At 50.2% G+C, this 16,021-nt stretch overlaps 1 protein-coding gene across 2 annotated transcripts in view; it reads left to right on the top strand.

Moving 5' to 3' along the window:
* Positions 1 to 16,021, top strand: part of RNF213 (ring finger protein 213) — a 97,868-nt gene that overhangs the window by 50,566 nt on the left and 31,281 nt on the right. For both annotated transcript variants that reach the window (XM_045813871.2, XM_045813872.2), the window contains 12 exons: positions 121 to 276; positions 1,067 to 4,675; positions 6,206 to 6,342; positions 6,732 to 6,827; positions 7,922 to 8,040; positions 8,826 to 8,945; positions 9,429 to 9,574; positions 9,770 to 9,911; positions 10,003 to 10,141; positions 12,321 to 12,512; positions 13,534 to 13,679; positions 14,830 to 14,984. In XM_045813871.2, the coding sequence (XP_045669827.2) occupies positions 121 to 276; positions 1,067 to 4,675; positions 6,206 to 6,342; positions 6,732 to 6,827; positions 7,922 to 8,040; positions 8,826 to 8,945; positions 9,429 to 9,574; positions 9,770 to 9,911; positions 10,003 to 10,141; positions 12,321 to 12,512; positions 13,534 to 13,679; positions 14,830 to 14,984 (5,157 nt within the window). The remainder of the gene's footprint in view (positions 1 to 120; positions 277 to 1,066; positions 4,676 to 6,205; positions 6,343 to 6,731; positions 6,828 to 7,921; positions 8,041 to 8,825; positions 8,946 to 9,428; positions 9,575 to 9,769; positions 9,912 to 10,002; positions 10,142 to 12,320; positions 12,513 to 13,533; positions 13,680 to 14,829; positions 14,985 to 16,021) is intronic.

The following is a 16,021-nucleotide window of genomic DNA, read 5'->3' as shown; positions in this document are numbered from 1 at the left end:
CCTTTTCCTCTGTGATACTCAGTATCACTGTGTCCAAGGACAGAGGACGACGGTCCTCAGGGTTGGGAGACTGTGTTGTCTTTTGTGTGTGCTTACAACCCCACATGATTCTGTCTCTAGGTGCAGACTGGACTTTGGGTGTTCATTTTCAAACTCCTCATCCTACGGTACTTAATGGATATAAATGGAAAAATGTGGTTTCGGAACCCGTGCCATTTATACATCATTGAAATCCTGGAAAGGACTCCAGCGCTGCCCAAGACGCCTTCAAGGCAGGTGTGTACCACAGGGCCTTTTCATGTGTCTGTGCCAGCACGTCCCACTGTGGCCTCAGCGAAGCCACTGGGTGCTGTGTTAGTAAAGACAAATCAATCTTTACAATTCTTTTTTTTTTTTAAGGATTTTATTTATTTGACAGAGACACAGCTAGAGAGGAAACACAAGTAGGGGGAGTGGGAGAGGAAGAAGCAGGCTTCCGCTGAGCAGGAAGCTGATGCGGGACTCGATCCCAGGACTTTGGGATCATGACCCGAGCCGAAGGCAGACGCTTAACAACTGAGCCACCCAGGTGCCCCTCCAGTTCTTTTTTAATAATGTCTGGGATAAAAATACTCTTACTCTAGTTAGGAGTATCTCGAGTTTGATTTGTTCAATTTGGGATTGATGCTGTTTGAGTGAAATGCCAGAGGTGCTCAGAACACAGTAAATCCATCTGCTGGGCACAGTCCGTCCTTCTTAATGCCAGCTAGTATGGGAAGGAGGCTTTTGTCACATACACTTCTTAACAAAAGGGAGCCTTGTGCACACACGTGCACACGCACACATGCTGAGGTTTTGTTTCAGGAAGTTGGGTGACAAGGACCTAACGGCGGAGCAGGTAGCTCCCATGATGCCTCAGCATACAAAAGAGAGCAGTCTGTGCACAAAGGAGTCTAGAGAAATCAGTGTATGGAAAGTGGGTTCTCAAAAAGGTCCATCTAGTATAGATCCTGTGGAGGGTTAAAATGCAGAAGCTGTTTTTTAGGAAATGTAGTCATAACTATTTATTTGTGTCTCCCTTTTCTAGAGTACACACACCCCCCAGTTCAGTTTTCTCGATGTCTTCCCAAAAGTCACCTGCCGGCCTCCCAAAGAAGTGATAGACATGGAGCTGAATCCTGAAGAGAGCTGCAGCGATCCAGGGATGGACCAGAGAGCGTTCCGCAGCGAGACTTTCCAGAGGCCTTACCAGTATTTGAAACGATTCCATGAGAAACAAAACCTAGACGTGTTTCAGTACCAGGAAGGCTCTGTGGAAGGCACCCCTGCGGAATGCCTCCAGTATTTCCTGATTTATTGCGGGGTGATAAATCCATCCTGGTCAGAGCTACGGAACTTTGCTGGGTTCTTGAATTATCAGCTCAGAGATTGTGAGGCCTCCCTCTTCTGCAACCCACACGTGATTGGAGACACACTGCAAGGCTTCAAGAACTTTGTGGTCACCTTCATGATCTTCATGGCAAGAGATTTTGCCACGCTGACACTTCATACGTCCGATCAAAGCCCAGGGAGGCATACAGTCACCATGGACGGGGTCAGGGAAGAAGACCTAGCCCCTTTCACTCTCCGGAGGAGGTGGGAGTCAGAGCCTCACCCGTACGTGTTCTTCAACGGTGACCACACGTCCATGACCTTCATAGGCTTCCACATCCAGCCCAACAGGAATGGCAGCCTTGATGCTGTTGATCTCTCTAGTAGGGGGGTGATCAAGAAAGACGTCATGGGGATGGAACTGTACCGGGGGCTGTTGCTCCAGAGGGTGCCCTTCAATGTTGACTTTGATAAGCTGCCCAGACATGAGAAACTTGTAAAGCTCTGCCTGGCATTGGGGATCCAGTGGCCCGTGGACCCTGATGAAACCTATGAGCTCACAATGGACAATATGCTGAAGATCCTTGCCATTGAGATGCGGTTCCGGTGTGGGATCCCCGTCATCATCATGGGAGAGACTGGCTGCGGGAAAACCAGGCTCATTAAATTCCTCAGTGACCTGCGACGTGGGGGCACCAAAGCTGAAACCATGAAGCTAGTCAAGGTCCATGGAGGAACAACGGCAGAGATGATCTACTCCAAAGTCCGGGAGGCAGAGAAACTTGCTCTCTTCAATAAGGACAAACATCAGCTGGACACCATCTTGTTCTTCGACGAAGCCAATACAACGGAAGCCGTAAGCTGTATCAAGGAAGTCCTGTGTGATCATACAGTGGGCGGCCAGCCCCTGGCCAGAGACTCAGGCCTGCATATCATAGCGGCCTGCAACCCTTACCGGAAGCACTCGCAGGAGATGATCTGCCGTTTGGAGTCGGCCGGTTTGGGATACAGGGTCCACGCGGAGGACACGGCAGAGAGGCTTGGCTCCATCCCCCTGAGGCAGCTGGTATACCGAGTACACGCTCTGCCACCCAGCCTGATCCCGCTGGTGTGGGATTTCGGACAGCTGAACAACACCGCTGAAAAGCTCTACATCCAGCAGATTGTGCAGAGGCTGGTGGACTCCATCGGGATAGATGAAGACGAGACTCGTGTGGTCACAGAAGTGCTTTCTGCTTCCCAGGGTTTCATGAGGATGAGAGTAAATGAGTGCAGCTTTGTCAGCCTCAGGGACGTGGAGCGCTGTGTCAAAGTGTTCAGATGGTTTTACGACCATAGTACGTTGCTCCTGTCAAAGCTGGATTCCTTTCTCCAGGAGTCCCACGCCAGCAAAAGCAACTTAGAGAGAGATCCTGTCCTCTGGTCCCTGGTGCTGGCCCTAGGGGTGTGCTACCATGCCTCTTTAGAACAGAAGGAGTCGTACTGGAGAGCCATTTGCAGGCTCTTTCCAGAACCATATAATGACAGCAAGGTTATTCTGGAGGAGATAACTCAAACACAGGGTCTATTTCTAAATGGCGTGTCTTTAAGGAAAACCATTGCTAGGAACTCGGCTTTGAAGGAGAATGTCTTCATGATGGTTATCTGCATTGAGCTGAAGATTCCCCTCTTCCTGGTGGGGAAGCCTGGCAGCTCCAAGTCTCTTGCCAAGACCATTGTGGCAGATGCCATGCAAGGCCCAGCAGCTCACTCAGACCTCTTCCGGAACCTGAAGCAGGTCCATCTGGTGTCATTCCAGTGCAGCCCACACTCTACCCCCCACGGCATCATAAGCACCTTCAGGCAGTGTGCCCGCTTCCAGCAGGGGAAGGATCTACAGCAGTATGTGTCTGTGGTGGTGCTGGATGAGGTTGGATTGGCAGAAGACTCGCCCAAAATGCCCCTGAAGGCTCTGCACCCACTGTTGGAATATGGGTGCATTGAAGACGATCCTGCCCCGCACAAAAAGGTTGGCTTCATAGGCATTTCCAATTGGGCCCTGGACCCTGCCAAGATGAACCGGGGTATTTTTGTGTCACGTGGCAGTCCCAATAAGAAAGAGCTCATAGAGAGCGCTAAGGGGATTTGCTCTTCAGAGCCCCTAGTTCAACAAAGAGTCCAAGGGTACTTTGCACCCTTTGCCAGAGCCTATGAAACAGTGTGTCGGAAGCAAGACAAGGAATTCTTTGGGCTTCGTGACTACTATAGCCTCATCAAAATGGTCTTCGCCAAGGCAAAGGCTTCTAATAGAGAGCCCTCCCCACGAGACATTGCGCAGGCTGTCCTCCGGAACTTCAGTGGCAAAGATGACATCCATGCTCTGGATATTTTTACAGCCAATTTGCCTGAGGCGAGGTGCTCAGAAGAAGTCAGCACCATGCAGCTAATTCAGCAGAACATGTGCAGTGACCTTCAGAAGGTGTCAGGCAAGGAGCTGGACGAGTCTGAGTCCCGCTACCTGCTTGTGCTGACCAGAAACTACGCGGCCCTGCAGGTCCTGCAGCAGACGTTCTTCAGGGAGGACCCGCAGCCAGAGATCATTTTTGGTTCCAGCTTTCCCAGAGACCAAGAGTACACCCAGGTCTGCAGAAATATCAACCGAGTGAAGATCTGCATGGAAACCGGCAAGACGGTGGTGCTGCTCAACCTGCAGAGCCTCTACGAGAGCCTCTACGACGCGCTCAATCAGTACTACGTCTACCTCGGAGGCCAGAAGTACGTCGACCTCGGTCTCGGGACCCATCGGGTCAAATGTCGGGTTCACCCGGACTTCCGCTTGATAGTCATTGAGGAGAAAGATGTTGTCTACAAACATTTTCCCATCCCTCTCATTAACCGGCTGGAGAAACATTATCTGGATATCAACACTGTTTTGGAGAAATGGCAGAAAAATATTGTGGAAGAGCTTAAGAGCTGGGTGGAGAGATTCGTGGACGTGAAATCAGAGCAGTTTGTAGCCAGACACAAATACAGCCCTTCTGAAGTTTTCATTGGCTACCACCCGGACGCGTGTGCCTCTGTGGTGCTCCAGGTCACCAAGAGTCTGGGTCACAGCATCTCGACTGATGAACTATACCAGAAGGTATCTGAAGAGGCCAAGTTGATACTGCTGGGTTGTGCCACGCCAGACGCTGTGGTTCGGCTGGGCGCTACCTCCCTGGGCCAGTTTGCCGCACAGTCCTTGTCTCGAGAATACCACCACAGACAGCAACATAACTCCTTTGCAGACTTCCTTCAGGCCCAGCTTCGCACACTGGATCCGAAACGCCGTGTCATCTTCACAGAGGTGATTATCTCTCTAATTTTACCCTTGTCCTCTTTCATCTAAGAGGCCTTACTTCCCTGGTTTCAAGAATTCAGGATTCTTTTCGAGTCAGTGTACAGGAGTCATAAATGAATATGTTGAGACTTTAGTTTCTCTCCATTAAGTATGAGGAAACCCAGATATTCACAAAAATTCAACGAAAGCAAGTTTTGATTGCCTGTTTCTGTGCAGAGCTCTGTGCTGATAGTAACATTATATACAGTGTTCACTTCAACAAATGAAGTGATGCATTTGAGTACCGTGCTGGGGGCACCAAGGATATAAAAATGCATTGGCCCCGTTCCTGGCCTCGGTCAGGATACAGTGTAAGACTCACGAACAGTTGCCATTGACGTCATATGACTGTGCTCCCCATAGGGACAGAAAGAAGCCATGCACATCACGGTATGAGGTCAGAGGACCTTCAAGCTGATGGTGAAATGTGGCTGGGAAAGTGTTCTAGCCGGAGGTCCCTACTTGAGCAAAGACGTTGAGGTGTGCCACAGTGCCATCTGTGCTGGAAACCAGGAACTGGTCACCGTGCGGCATGAAGCTCGAGGGTGCAAGGGCCGAGAGATGGGGATGAGATGCCATTGGAGAGACTTAATGGAGGGACTTATCAGTGGTGCTGACGAGCTGGGTCTGCTGTCGAGAAGGGAGGGATAGAGGCACACATGTTGAGATGTGTCCCATTGCGTGGGAGAGGGAAGAGAAAGCCTGATAAAAGACTATCACAGAAAAGATAGGTAGGGAGGCTACTGTACCAGTTCAAAGTGAGTAGATGGAACTGAGAAATAGTTCAGGTGTGACTTGGCAGAGCTGGCGATTGATTCCGTTTGGGGGCTGTGGAAGACAAAGGGGTTTGGGGATGGTTTCCTGGATTCTTCCTTGGATGACTGGAGGTTTAGTTAATTAGAATCCAGGAATGAGCAACAAGTATTGGTGGTAAATTCCATTCGGGACAGACTTCGATGCCCCTGTGGCATCCAGGCAGACACATCCATCATGTCGTTGGATATAGCAGTCAGAAGCAAGGCCAGCCTGGAGAGAGGGGTTCAGGAGCTAGGATATCTGCACGACCATAAGGAGTGTTTTGGTTTGCTCTGTGGGGGGTGTGACTCAGTGTTACAGGAGAATTGGTCATAACTGTGGGGCAGAAGGGGCACTACCCACCTGAACTCCATCTGGAAGTGTGCAGAAGACTAGGAGGGAGGAATGGCATTTGTGTTGAGCCCGAAGGGATCATTAGAATTTCTAGGAGGGCCAGGCAGGAAGGGACACTGGCGTCCAAGGAGATTTGAAGGCACCTAGCAACAGGATGAGTCTTCTCTCTGATACCTCTTGATCCTGTAGGTCCTGTTTGCCTCAACACTGCCTCATTTTCTGAAACTCCTCTGGGTTTGGATTCTTTTCTATCTGTGTACCAACTGCACAGTGCTTGCTGAGCCCATAGGAGGTATTTGCAAACTTCCTTGAATTCTAGCAGATAATTGGCATTTCCTGACTTTGTAGATCACCACTTTCTCCAGACTGCTGACTAACCACGACTGTGAAATTTTGGAATCAGAAGTGATGGACGGAGCTCTGAGGCCCACGATCCTGTCTCTGCAGCAGTTTGACACCGAGAGCTCATTCCTCAGAAAAGTCCAGTGAGGCTCTGCCCTTCCCTCCCCGTCCCCTCTACCCCCAGGTCTGACCACTTTGTGCTTCACGCGCATGGCTGCAGGGACCACTGGTGCTGTCACCGGCCCTGGTTAGTGAACACCGAGGACATGTGATGGAGAAGGACGGCGGCCCGTTCTCTCCGTGTCCCCTCGTCTCTACTGCCTTCTGCGTGGACATCCTTCTCAGAAACCAGCGCCTTTTGTCTTGTTAGGGAAGCATTTACTGGGGTTTATGTGCTCTCCACTGGCTTGTCTGCTCACATAGAGAGCCCCACCTGAGTGATTCCCCACCAATGAATTCCTTCAGATTTGCCATCACTCTGGGGAATTTTATCACCCATTTTTTAGGACGAACAATTTCCTTTTTCTTTCAGAAACTGCTTAGCTAACGTAGCCAGATGTAAAATCCTTATTATTCAAACGGATTTTGAAGACGGAGTTGGTAGTGCTCAGCTCATCGCTTCAGCTAAGTACGTTTTTGTTATTTTTCTCAGAAACTACCCAGAAAGCCCAAATTTTATTCAGAAGTTCCTAAAGAATTTCTTCCCTAAAAACAATGTAGTATTAGAATAAACAAATAAAAGTAAAAGAACTCTCGCTTTTCATTCCCCATGGATATGAGTTAAAGAAAAGGCTAAAACAAGGCAAACATGGTAAAATGCCAAGAGGTGTAATAATAGGTTATTAGTAGGTTATAAAAGAATATCCTAGGAACGTACTGTCTGCACATACGTCTTGGTAATTATTAATGTTAAATTACACAATTGGAGTATATTGCAAGTTCAGGAGCAATCAGTATGTCAAAGCTTTCATTTGTATTTATTGGACATTTTTATAGTATTAGTATAGCAGAAATCTGGTACGCTTAGGTTAACTCTGTCCCCTTATTAGTAAATTAGGGGAAAGGTGAGTGCTGGGCCTTTGAAGGCATTGGAAGCCGTATTTCATAGCGTGGTTGTGGATGCACAGAATCCTGTTTCTCGGGATGGAAAGCTTAGCCAGCCTCACCCCAAGCAGCCTCAGAGCAGGCCTATGGAGGGTGGCAGGACAGGACTCCTGGTCAATAAGGAGATGGCACTTCAAACCAGAGAGACACAGGAGTGGGGAAGAAAATGTTCCTGCTGGGACAGAGCTTGCCCTCCTTCTCTCATGAGAGGAGACAATGAGCATGAGGATATGAAATTTATCTAGGGCGCCTGGGTGGCTTAGTCGGCGAAGCATCTGCCTTTGGCTCAGGTCATGATCCCAGGGCCCTGGGATCGAGTTCTTCCTTGGGCTCCCTGCTCAGTGGGGAGTCTGCTTTTTCCTCTGCCTCTGCCTGCCGCTCCCCCTGCTTGTGCTCAGTCTCTCTCTCTCTTTCTCTCTCTGTCAAATAAATAAATAAAAGCTTTAAAAAAAAGAAATTCATCTAAAGCTAAGAAGACACGAGATTGAACACAACCACTCACAGGACACGCTTCAGCTACTTCTCCACTTCGGTTTTGATTATTTGCTTACTTGTTTGTTTCTTTCCTTTTTTTTTTTTTTTGAGTTGTTTTGTCTTTGCTTGTTTGTTTTAAAATAGGTATTCTGCCATAAATGAAATCAACAAAGTACAAGGCAATAAGGACCACATCTTGGTCTATTTTATCACAAAACTGTCCCGGATGGGAAGTGGAGCACCCTACGTGGGATTCCATGGAGGTAGGGTGAAAATGTTAGTGGAAATGCTTATTTAGACCATGTCTGAGTTCTTTCTAATTCGGTCCCGTGGTGTACAAGTCTGGAATTCGAACATTGGTGTTAATCTCAGCAATACCTGTTTCAGATTCGATGAGGTTTCTTACCAGTGGTTACCGCGGGAAACACTTCTGTCTGGACTTGCTGCTCCAGCTTACGGCATCCCCTTTATAGACCAGTAGATAAACACTTGATCAGCCTGTCTGGGTCCTTGCCTTTTATAACATTGACAACCCAGCGGAGACCCCCCGCCTGGCACTGTTGCAGAAGCACTGACACTTTATGCCTGTTTCTGGAGGGAGGGAAACGCTAGCTTAAACCTCTCTCTCTCTCTGTCTCTCTCTCTCTTCTGAGGAGTTAAACCAAATAATATGTTAAGAAAATTGGTATTCTAGAAATCGGCAATTTTGTAGGGAATGGGAAGCAAGTCTTGGCCAGTTTCCCACACTCTTTACTAACTGATGCAGCAAGTATAATACAAAATGTAAAAAGACTCAAAACCTTCAGCAATCCTTTACAAAAAGGCAGTTCCCTTCATTCTTACAACTGATGTTTGTGTGAACGGTTGTTGGTGTAGATACAGGGCAAGGTGGTTTCTGTGTGGATTCCGGGTTTTCGGCATCAGGGTACAAATCATTCAGTAGCAGTGTATTGAAACACCGGGACATGTGGTGTGTCCCTGCTTGGAGCTGACAAGAGTACGCCACGAAAGGCATGGGAAGACTCTAGGTGACTTTTACTCCCCACAGGGCTGTGGCAATCTGTGCACATTGACGATCTCCGGAAGTCCATGGTCATGGTTTCAGATGTGACTAAGTTGCAGGATGTGGCCATCAGCCAGCTCTTTAAGGCAGAAGAGAACCCTGAGTGTAAGTCGGGAGGAAGCCTTTGGGGATGTAGGTAGAATGGTAGGAGTGGCAGCCAGGGGTGCGGAGGTGCAGGGAGGTGTGCTGTTGTCCCGTGAGGGTCAGGCCGTGCCCTCATCCCCATTGAGTGCCTGCACCTGCCCCAGCGGGGGATGAGTCCACGGGTACCACCTCTCCTCCTTAGGGCCAGGCACTGGTCAGGAGTCCCACATGGGAAAGCAGTCTTTGTGGACGTGGCATGCTGTGAAGTGGGGGTCTCTGCCATATGTCACACTCTGGTTGCCAGGGCTGCGTGTCAGCTATGCACCTTGGACGGGAGGGAGGGTTGCCACTGGTGGACCACACAGATGGGGCCGGTCAGAGGCCAGTCTGTGTGACCCCCAGCCTCCTGTGGGGCCTGCAGTGGGGGCGAGGGGCCAGGAGGCCTGTGGGGGGAACCTGTGTGCCACTCCCGTCCCCAGCAGCTTGCCCGTGCTACTTTTGCAGTGAAGACAGGACACGGGGCCCGAGATGGCCGGGAGGAGGCAGAGGAACCCCAGGCTGCAGAGTCAGGGGAAGCAGCAGAGGCAGGCTCGGAAACAGAAGGCTCTGAGGTGACAGGCAGCAGATGCGCCGAGCGAGGCAGGAGTAATGTGAGTTCTGGCTCTTTCTTATCCTTGGGACTCCTGGGAGGCCAGACTACCCCACGGGCCACGGCCTCCTGCTCACCCCTGGAGTCGAGGCCCATGACCAGGGCAGGGTTCCCCATGATGGAGTCCCCCGGCAGTGGCCCTCAGAAGGGTGGGGTGTAGGGCCCGGAGGCCTTACCGTCCACGCCACACACGCAGATCATGGACACCACCAGCCTGCTGCGGGGCTGCATACAGGGTGCGGTGGGCATGCTCCGGGACCAGGAGGAGGGCCGTCCACGCAGCATGCGCAGAGTGGAGATTCTTCTCAGCCTTTTGAATGAGGACGACGCGGAGAAAGGTACAGAGTCCCGGGGCCACACACAGGCGGGCTCCCTCTCAGGAATACCCGTGGGACCCGCCTGAGACACGGCTCCTCTGCTCTTTTGCAGCTGCTTTCCTGCAGGCATGCAAGGCACGCCTCTCCGCCCTCCTCGAGCAGCAGGAAGAGAACTGCTTCTTCAACATGAAGGAGTGGGTGTCAAGGGAAGCCTCGAATCAGGACGCTCTCCAGGAGGCAGGCACATTCAGGTACTGGGACGAAGGGCACCGGAGGGCCATGTTGTGGTGGCGGGGCAAGAGCACCCCGGCCGTGGATGATTTGGCCACTGCTTCTTTCTAAAGTTCTGAGCGGTTCAGAGCAGTCACATGTTTTCTCCGAAAGGTGCAGGATGGTCTGGGTCGTGGGTACATGGAGTTTGCTAGACTCTTCTCTACATCTCTGCATGCTTACGTTCCGTCATAACAGCAACAAAAAACAGAACACCTGTTCTTACAGGTTGTAAACATTGGCTGGTATATTCGTCCCACAGAGATGGCTGCTGTTTTAGGTTGTGGAGGAGGTGATAGGCAGGGAGGGAAGGAAAATGTCCCAGGCCTGCGGCTTGGTTGAAGTTATGTGATAATCATAGACGTGGGGCCCGGGAGTATTCATTCATCATCCGTGGTCCTTTTTCTGTAAAACCCTACCCGTTTTGTCAGGACTAAGCAAGACAACCCATGTTGTGGAGGGAGGCATGATGCTGTGGGTCCCCCAGGGAAGATTCGGCTTCCCCTTGTCCACAGAGTTCTCGTAGGCTTGTGGCAGTCACTCTGCCCCTGGTTTCCTCACTTGTGAGAAAATGTTCAGCTCATCTGAAGCCCCTCCCATCCGGCCTTCCCAGACATGATCCGTGTGGCTTCGGCAACACTGCCTCTGTGTGATGGGCAGAGGGAAATGTGGGAGCCCCCAGAGTTGAGTGGAAGATGTGAGCTCGTCGGTGCTGATTTCACTGCTGTGGTGGATTTCTGCTCCTTCCAGAAAACTAGACTTTGCTTCTCTAGTTACCCTTAATGTCTTTCCTACTTACACTTTTTGAATGAGGAAATTTAGAGATCAGCTATGAATCTAGATGGTTTCCCCTGGTCACTCCTTACAGATATTACTAAATACTTAATTTCACATCAGTACTCCTTAAAATCTGCATTTTTGGTACCTCTCCAGCCACCGGACTTCCTAGACATGCCAGGTGTTCCAAGCCGTGTGCAGCCCCACTTCTGACCACTCTGCCATTGGCTGTGGCTTCGGGCTTGGCCCACCCCTTAGCAGCCGCCAGTGCTCCCTGAACACACCTCCGTGGAGTGGTCGGGACCATACCTGTAGCTCCCCTGTGTCAGCTGTAAGGCGGGCTCCGGAGCCTGCTAGCCCACTCTCACAGTCTCTACATCCGTCTCTGTTTACCATCCACATACTTGGGACCTAAGTCATTTACCCTCTCGGGATTAAAATCCAAGGCGTGATAGTCCTGGTTGTTCTTGACGTCCGGGGTCTGCATGCCTGTCCAGGTATGCCTTCCTGAGTGCCCTGCAGCCAGCTTCTACCTGTCACCCTGGGGCCTTCTACACTGTCCCAACGTGGGCACGTTTCCTTCAGTCAGGTGCTCTCTTGATCGTTAGTATGCTTTGTTTCTTCAGTAGATGCTTGTGAATTCTCTCCAGGTCCCTGCACACCACATACTTTAAGAAGGAAATCATCTTTCTTTCTTTTTTTTTTTCAAAATGGAGCCTCAATTGGTCTCCTCGACCTGAACTAGCTGGTAGTAGCTGTCCTACCCTGTGTCATAGAGTTCACGATTACGCATAAACGTCGTGATGACAACGGAGGACAATGTAGCTCATAGAAGCAGTGAAATATCCTTGTGGACATATAAACACTCAGATCCAGCGTGCGCAGCCGTCAGCAGCAGCTGCGTTCTAGAGAAACAGGTACTTTCCTGTTCCACTTGACCTGGGACACATTTATTTTGCCTTGTGCTGTATTCTCTCCACAACTTTTTTTCCCCTTTAAGTAACATTTATTTTTTTCCCAAATGCACATGGTCCCTTTTTTCTTTATAGAGCCTGGACGACTTGCTCTGGGAAATTAGCTGTATAACAGAATTCAACAAATGCTACTTGGCCTTTTCAGGGAACCGATGATCATTCATTGCATGTAGAATTAAGGTCTGTTCCAGTCCTGCCTCCAATCCTAGACGTTTCTGTCTGTGAATTTGTCTTCGAGTACTTAAAAACAACGGCAGTTTGCACTTACTGCCATAGCCGTAGCGTGGACTCGGTAGACCAGACGCATGGTTATAGCCCAGAAGGAACCACATGTCGAAAGGAGGCAGGAGTCCCTCAGCAATGCGTGCTGGCTGAGCTGGAACGAGATCTCCTCTCCCCCACGCTGCAGGCAGACCCTCTGGAAGCGGGTCCAGGGTGTGGTGACCCCTCTCCTGGCGAGCATGGTATCTGTCCTGGACAGAGACAGCAACCTTGAGCTGCTGACCAGGCCGGACTCTCCGTCCTGGACAAGAGATCTTTGGATGTTTATTTTCCGAGACATGAAGCTTCTGAACATTCCTCTTGTGACCAACGATCTGAGGTAAATAGGAGAGGTTTTTTTTTTGTGGGAAGGGAAAAAAAAAATCGTAATGCAGCAGAAGTCTTCATATGCTCTCCCAAGTAATTGATGAAGCATAGGTTTTAATTTTGGAATCACATTTATTTTACTTTTTTTTTTTTTTGAGATTTTATTTTTAAGTACTCTCTGCATGCAGCGTGGGGCTCGAACTCACGACCGAGATCAAGATCCCCACGCTCCACCACAGAGCCGGCCAGGCGCCCCCGAATTACGTTTATTTTAAACACTGCGTCCTTTTGCAGCCTGAGGGTGATGGCACTGCAGTAACAAATGAGAGTTCTGGAAAGTTCTGAGAAATCCTGGTTTTATTCGCCTTCCTCATTTCCCTGCTTGCAGAGCACCCATCACAGTAGAATTGCCCCCGTCAGCTTTGTCTGTGCTGGCGAGGCTGTGCTTCGGAGAGCTGTTTGATCTGCGTGGCTCTGCCTGTCCCTCATTCCACGGCACGACCCACACAGCCCGCCCCGGGCCTGCTCTTGAGCAGCTCCCTCTCAGCGGGCCTCCCAAAAGCTTCCTCTTGGATTTCAGGGCCTTCGATTCTGGCGTGTGAGTGAATAAAGAGTATATGAGTAACTGGGATTGTGGATTTCCAGCGGAAACACTTATTTAGAAGACAAGGCATTGCTGACCATGAGGGATTGGGCCGCTTTGGACAAGTCATGTTCCATTTGCATGGGTGGAGGGCGAGGGTAGGTCCAGGCACCTCAAGACCAGGTTCTGGCCCCGATGTTCGGCTGCCCACTTGACTCTTCCCAGCCTTGGTTCATTTCTGTTTGTCTGTGAGACAGAGATGATCTGTGGACGTCCTGGATTCCTTTGTAACAGAAGCCCTGAGCTGTGAAGTGGGCCAGCAGGCTGCCTCTGAAGCCTTTTAGGCACCCTTGTTGTTGAGCCTGGGGAGAAACTGTCATCACTGTGTGTCTCCTGCCTTGAGCAAACTCTCACTGATCCTGTCCTTTGTCCTCCTTTGCCTTGACTGCAGATCTAAAAGTGAGATGCCCTACATCACGGTGCAGAACTATATGAGCCCTCTCGAGGACGTGTCCAGTGGAGTCCCATTTAGCTGGAGAATCAAAGACTATCTGGAGGAGCTGGGGGTCCAGGCTCAGTACATCACTGGAGCTGAAGGTGAGCTCAGGGCTGTGGTGAAACAGGACGTGTGCTGACTCCCCGTCGTAAGTGGGTCATTCCCATTTGGAGGCTTCTGGACAACTAGGGCACCAGCACTCAGGAGATGTCCCTAAGTGAGCCTTTCCCAACAGTGTCAGCGACTAGAGTGGAATAGCTTCCGCCAGACTGAGCGCTCGGTGTCCTGAGCCACAAAGCTCCTTGCTCTGCCATCACAGGCCAGGCAGCTTGGCCATAGGCGTCCCAGGAAATCTGGGCATGGTGCATGCTTTTGCAGAAGTCATCTTTCATACGTGAGATAGTCTTTTCAAAATTTACTTATGGTATTGCCTTTGAAGAAAACAGGTCAAGGGGCACCTGGGGGGCTCAGTCGGTGAAGCGTCTGCCTTCGGCTTAGGCATGATATCAGGGTCCTGGGATCAAGTCCCAAGTCGGGCTCCCTGCTCAGTGGGGGGTCTGCTTCTTTCTCTGTTTCCCTCTGTCTCTCCCCCCCCCCGCGCCTTCCCACCGTTCATTCTCTCTCTTTCTCCCAAATAAATAAATAAAATCTTTAAAAAAAACAAAAGGTCAAAATACTTGACCTCTTACTTCTCTGGGTGTGCATTCTGCCACTTTCTCTGAATAAATTGAAGCAGCCTCTATTCTGAGGAAAGGGTATTTCCTTTTTTCGAGGCCGTACCCTTACTGACCCTGCTTTCCTGTGGTAGCTTGTGACTTGGGGGCCAGCACTCATCCACTAGAGGCAGATCTTTCTGGTTTGAGCAGCATGTGACTGCCGCCCCTGAAGAGCAGCCCACTCTTCCTGACCCACTTGGATCCTGGGGTTCCTGAAGCGTGGCTAGCCATAGAGCCTGGTCTCTCTCAGGTCGTTTTATCCCTTTGGGGCTAGCTGGGCTGTTAGTGACAAATCTAACATCTGCTCTGCTTTTGTTTCTGTTACTCCACTGGAAAAACATCTAAAATGTCTAGAAAGGACCATTAAATCCTGCAGCTTGTTCCCCTTTGCTGAGAGCTGCCATTCAGCAGAGCCTCATGTGCTGTTACTGTTTGCAGAGCTGCCCTTCCCCAGGAGATGCGAGGTGTTCTGAACACAGGGCAAGAGTCACGCCTCACGTTCTCCCACCACACCCTTCTTTGCTCTCCTCTGCAGGCATGTCGAAGAAATTAGTGGAAATCTTTCAGCAGACCCCTTTGGGCAGGTTTATTGCTCAGCTCAGTGCAGAACAGCAGCGAGAACTGTTTCTGTGCTACGTGAGGGACTTCCTCCTCTTGACGATGAGAGCGTCCACTTGGGAAGAACTAATGGTAGGTGCTGGGGTCTGGGGCGGGGTGACGCTGGTGTCACATGGACGGGTGCGAGCCATTCTTCCACTGTGGAGTGTGCTCGACCCTCAGCCCCCACCTGGGACCCCCAAACCACGGGCTTTTCATTAATACGAGGAAGACCTCCAATTTCCCTGCAACAGCTTCTTTTTAAATGGGGAGTTTCTTTTGAAGAAAATTAGGTGAATATTTAACTGACCATTACAGGCAGCAACAGTAACTGAAATTTTAGTGGACTTTAGGATGCTTCTGCTGACTGAAGGATTTCAGACTTGAGTGCATAAAAAAAAGAAAGTGACAAAATTAAGGAGAACATATTTACAACCAGTATGATTAAGGGTTAATAAAAATATTCTTAGGAATCTTGGGGTACCCGGCTGGTTCTGACGGTGGAGCATGCAACTCTTGATCTCGGGGTTGTGAGTTCGAGCCCCATGTTGGCTGTACAGATTACTTAAAAATATAAAATAAAATTGGGGGGCTGCGTGGCTCAGTAGGTTAAGTGTCTGACTGTTTTGGTTTTTTTTTTTTTAAGATTTTATTTATTTATTTGACAGAGAGAGAGAGAGCCAGCGAGAGAGGGAACACAAGCAGGGGGAGTGGGAGAGGAAGAAGCAGGCTCCCAGCGGAGGAGCCTGATGTGGAGCTCAATCCCAGAACACCGGGATCACGCCCTGAGCCGAAGGCAGACACTTAACGACTGCGCCACCCAGGCGCCCCAAGAGTCTGACTCTTGATCTCAGCTTAGGTCTTGATCTCAGGGTCCTGAGTTCAGGCCCCATGCTGGGCTGCACGCCTGGCATACAGCCTACTTAAAAAATTAAAGTGAAATAAAATATCCTTAAGAATTAATAAGAAATTAATTAGAAAGTTTCCTTGGGGCTCAGTCAGTTAAGCGTCTACCTTTGGCTCAGGTCATGATCCTGGAGTCCCCAGAGGGAGAGCTGGGGGGTTGGGAGGGGCCAAGGGAAAGGGAGAGAATCCTGAGCAGACTTGCCACTGAGTGCAGAGCCCAACAC

This window comes from Ursus americanus, chromosome 23 (assembly GCF_024610735.1).
Source record: "Ursus americanus isolate L20-20 chromosome 23, mUrsAme1.1.p, whole genome shotgun sequence".
Classification (NCBI taxonomy): domain Eukaryota; kingdom Metazoa; phylum Chordata; class Mammalia; order Carnivora; family Ursidae; genus Ursus; species Ursus americanus.
Note: the sequence above shows the minus strand (reverse complement) of the source record. Positions and strands in the feature narration are given on the sequence as shown.